The 4,818-nt window shown below is 45.3% G+C and overlaps 1 protein-coding gene across 1 annotated transcript; it reads right to left on the bottom strand.

Annotated features, from left to right (window-relative positions):
- Positions 1 to 428: 428 nt before the first annotated feature.
- On the bottom strand, positions 429 to 4,566 carry LOC308083464 (IgGFc-binding protein-like; the record flags this gene model as incomplete). Its single annotated transcript, XM_080425778.1, has 5 exons — positions 4,506 to 4,566; positions 3,831 to 3,961; positions 1,742 to 2,358; positions 486 to 938; positions 429 to 438 (listed from the first exon to the last, which is right to left on the bottom strand). Exons 1-5 carry the CDS (start codon positions 4,558 to 4,560, stop codon positions 429 to 431), a joined length of 1,266 nt encoding a protein of 421 aa, XP_080281904.1. The 5' UTR covers positions 4,561 to 4,566.
- Positions 4,567 to 4,818: the final 252 nt, after the last annotated feature.

Here is a 4,818-nt window from a genome sequence, read left to right on the forward strand (position 1 = left end):
GTAATGTTATGCTTGGTGTCGTTCTCCGAAAATAGCAGATCTACAAGTTCACAGGCAAAAGTAGATGGGCTACTTTTGGCACGCAGCTGAGTATAAATCAGAAGTTATGACGCCATCACAGCTCGCCAAACTACATTCCGTCAAAATGAACGTAGCTTAGTTTGAGGGTACCTGGAAGTCGTAGGCCCGTCCATCAAAGGTCTGGTAGTGGGGATCCCCGACCGCCCGGCACGTCTCCGTGGAAGTGTGCACACACACACCTTTCACACACTTCTCCTTCTCCTGACACGTTATTCCAACACACGCACGCACGCACACGCACGCACGTACGTACGTACGTACGTACGTACGTGCGTGCGTGCGTGCGTGCGTGCGTGCGTGCGTGCGTGCGTGTGTGTGTGTGTGTGTGTGCGTGCGTGCGTATACCCTCATAACACACTCCCGCAGTGCCGAATCCGCGTCGAAACCCTCCGCCGTAGATGTACACCACCATGGCGGCGTCGCCCTCCACCGTCCAGTGGTCGCCCTCCACCGTCCAGTGGTCGCCCTCCACCGTCCAGTGGTCGCCCTCCAACCTCCTGCGTCTCCCGTTTCTCCCGGTTACATACAGCCGCCTCTCGGACCACACCCGCGTGGCGTCGGCCGGGAAGTCCTCCCACCTGGGCGCCGAGCACTTCCCTCCCGTGCACACGCGCACGCTGTCCGAGCCTTCTTTCTCCGACAGCAGCACGGCATAGTTGTTCACCGGGCCGCCCATGGTGTCCACGGCCCAGTCGTCCGACAGGCCGGACGAGGGGATCAGGGTGGTCAGGAACGGGTGCGACCACGGTTCGTTGTTGCTAATGAACATCATCAGCACCTTTTGGGTGGCCTTGACGACCACTGGGTGTTTGTTCCTGATCGACACCTTCCTGCTCTGACCGAAACGCAGCTGAAACCTGCCAACAGAGGAGAGGATTACTGTTGCCCACATGCGATATTTTTTTTAGATGTAGTATTTATTATTTGACTGTGACTATACCCCATTCCTACACATTTGACACATATCGTCGCTGTCGGGTGGAAACCACGCATGTCAAAAACAGGTACTTTTGAGGAAATGGGAAAAAGAACCCGTGTTCCATTGGATCCGAAGTAGCTATTAGTTAGACCCTCCAGAAAAACGCGGGCTAAAATCCTTGATTTTGCGATGAAATATGTGGGTTTTTTTTTTGCAATTTTATGAGGTGAAATTGCGGGAAGTTGTGAAATATGCGGCAATATGCGAAATATTGAAATATGTGATATATATGCGATGCGAAGCGCATATTATGCGATGCGATGCGCCCTTTTTAAAAAACATTACCCCCGCATAATTATGTGCCATTTTGCTGATTATGTGGTAAATTACGCGATCGCATTTTTCTGGAGGGTCGAATTAGTCTCTTGTTCTTGTTAATACTGACGGAATTCAGACAGACTTAACCACTTTCAACCTGGTGGGCCTATTTTGGCCAAGTCATTACAGCCTACATTTGTAAAAAAATAAATAAATAAAAAAAAAGCAATGGTTTTGAACATTCTGTTCATCATTGTCAGCTTGTAGATTTTCACTAGTTTTGCATGGCACTGTCATATGATTAAGTATAAAATATTAAGTATAAAATAGGACATTCATTTATGAAGGAAAAGAGATGAAATATTGAGATGCAAGGTTTCCGCCCGACAGCGACAATATTTAATATCTGCTGCTATTTCTTACTTTGTCTTTCCCAGCACTTCCACTTGTGTGACGCCGTCTTCAGCAGCCACTACGTAGACAAGTTGTTTGGTACGGGGACGGCCCATACTGGGAACCATGTACTCTTTACCCAACTCTGACACCGGGGGGAGCTGTTCATACACATGCGAAAAACCCTCCCTGCCCAAGCACATGTGGCCCGCTAACACTGCTACAGGCTTCTGGGACTGAACCCGCACGCCTGTTAGGTCGTTGCGGCTTTCTATGAGGTACGTTTCGTGAGGCTTCAAGTTCACCTTCACTTTCTGTCCTTTGCGCCAAACTTCCCTGCTTGCTAGCTCGACAGTTTGAAAAGGGGTGAAGGTGATTTCGTTGGGGCTGTCGCCGTTGACCACAGCTGCCTCCGGAGCTGTGGGGAACTTAGATGTAGGCGTAGTAGGCTGGACCACTGTGCCATCTCCCGTCCATTTGAAATTTGAGTTGAAAGACACCACAGTGATGTCCTCGCTGGATGAGATCCGAACTTCTGAGTTGGGCAACCTGCCAGAAAAACGCAGCTGCGCTTCGATTGGCAGCTCAACCCATTTGTGTTCATTTGGGGATAAATTAAAGCTGCTGGTGAAGTTTGCTGAAGCCACCTGCAGATTTATAATAAGTATCAATGTCAGCATCACCGTCAGCATCATCATCATCAGAAAGGCAGGAAACATTGCTACGCCATCTGAACTAGCAGATGCGTAATTTTGCTCAATTTGTTTTTTTCTCAGGTGGAATCCATGCTACACTTGTGAGATCACCACAATTATCGGCATTTATCAATCTATCATGACTTTGACTTGAGTATACGATGGAAACAATCTAACATAGCCTATTTGCAATGTTATAGGTTAGTTGCTTAATCATTCACCCATTTAAACAAGTGCTTTAACAGTCATTCAGATAAGATTGCAGATCTGGCTCAGACCTAGGCTCTAGGTCCTACGGGAAACTCTTTCTTATTGGCTTCACATATGTAGTTTGGTCGTATTCCAGGTGGTTCATGTCGTAAAATCTGGGCATTTCAAGAATATTTAAATGACGGTCGGTTTCAGCCGTCACATTTATCAAAGCTCAGACCAAATGTACGCTAGGATTGGCTGTATAGGATTGCTTGATAAATCTCACGTGGACGTGGGCGTAAGAAAATTCCTGGGCTCGAATTTAACACATTACCCGCCAAGATATTAAACATTGTTTTTTATCCCCTTGCCAGCGTTTATTACCTTAAATCAGGGGTCTTCAACCTTTTCAGGCCAGGGACCCCCAAACTGATGGGGAGATGGAGCAGGGACCCCCTACCTCGTAGGGTAGGGGGGGCTACCACATATATTGTATATTTATGTATACAATTGTGTTTTATATTGCCTGCTCCTATACGCACCTGCCCCAGTAGGTGTGCAAAACAAAAAAATCTCTACAAAATATGAATAAACATACCATGTTATTGTGCATTGTGCCTCCATGTATCTGTTTGCTATGGATTCATGTTATGTTTAAAGACAATTTGACATTTTGAAAAAAAAAGTTTTTTTTTTTTTTCAAACAATAATATTGTTTAATCAAACAGCAATTTCGCGGACCCCCTGCAGTACCTCCGCGGACCCCCTAGGGGTCGCGGACCCCCTGTTGAAGACCTCTGCCTTAAATAGACGATCTTTGAAACGCTGTGGAAGCCACGTTGTGTACAAAAAGAAAGAAAAGGCCCTGCTAGACGCTGCCCATTCCAACAAGAAATACAAGTTCACTCACACAGAATCAAGCAAGAACACACAGTTAATTTAAGTCTAGAAGTTAACAAGCTAGTTTTAAAAGCAATGGCTGGCAGAGATCTGCGCCCCGCAGAGCACCCCTTTCTAGTTTGTATCTTAAATGCCTTTATATGCCTTACTCTCACTCTGCAATGCCTTTGTGTGTGAATAAAAACTTTCAGTCATTTAACTGACACTGCAGGTAGGCTATTTCATCTAAGGAGCAAAATTATACACCAATGGGCTCCATTTGTGTAAAAATATAAAATCATCATATGAAACATGAAAAATACATGATTATGAGCAGTTGATTTGCTGCACACCTGTACGTTGACTCTGGCTGCAGAACCTTGGGCAGCTAGAACCAGCCAGAGTTTTTGATTTTTCACTTTGCCGTTGTAGTTTTGAAGAAATGTTGTGATGAACTCTCTACCAGCAGTGCAACTCTGACACATTGAAGAGAAGAGAAGAGAAGAGAAGAGAAGAGAAGAGAAGAGAAGAGAAGAGAAGAGAAGAGAAGAGAAGAGAGATTGGTTTGAGCACATAATATCATGTAATGCAGTGGTTTTCAACCTTTTTCATGCCAAGGACCCCTAAATTGATATACATTTGGCCGCAGACCCCCATTTGAAAATGTTTTGTGCCAGGGACCCCCAGAAGCAAAGATATCAGTTAATTTTCGCTTTAAGAAATATAAATATTCAAAGATATGCACACTTTTTCAAGGTTTTTCAAAAATAGCAGATCTACAGGCTCATAGTGCGGCACTCGGTGCCGCGCTATGAGCTTGTATATCTGCTATTTTTGAATAGCCAAAGCTATAGGTGGTTAAAATGATTGTGATGCTATGTTAACTAATTTAGCTGGGGACCCCCTGGTACCCCTCCAAGGACCACTGGTGGTTCCCGGACGACTGGTTGAAAACCACTGATGTAAGGTGAAGTCATTCAAGTGAAGCAAAAAGGCAATCAAAGTGTAAATTGTAAGTCAAATTGTACCTGTGAACAGTGCAGCAGCGGCAGCAACACACAGTAGAAGGGACCTTGTGCCCATGGCTGAGAGAGAGAGAGAGAGAGAGAGAGAGAGAGAGAGAGAGAGAGAGAGAGAGAGAGAGAGAGAGAGAGAGAGAGAGAGAATTAAAGAAACAGATATTCACCTGTTTCCTGACACACTAATGAGTGTCTAAGATGAGGACACAACTGTATTCACCTGTTTCCTAGGTTGTGTGTTTTCCACTTCCTGTCGATTTCATTGGATATCATTGGTCATCTGACCAGTTTCATTGGATTTCATTGGATCAAATCGACAGGA

The sequence above is a fragment of the Gymnoscopelus braueri genome (genome assembly GCF_963280865.1).
Source record: "Gymnoscopelus braueri genome assembly, chromosome: 4".
In the NCBI taxonomy this organism is placed as follows: domain Eukaryota; kingdom Metazoa; phylum Chordata; class Actinopteri; order Myctophiformes; family Myctophidae; genus Gymnoscopelus; species Gymnoscopelus braueri.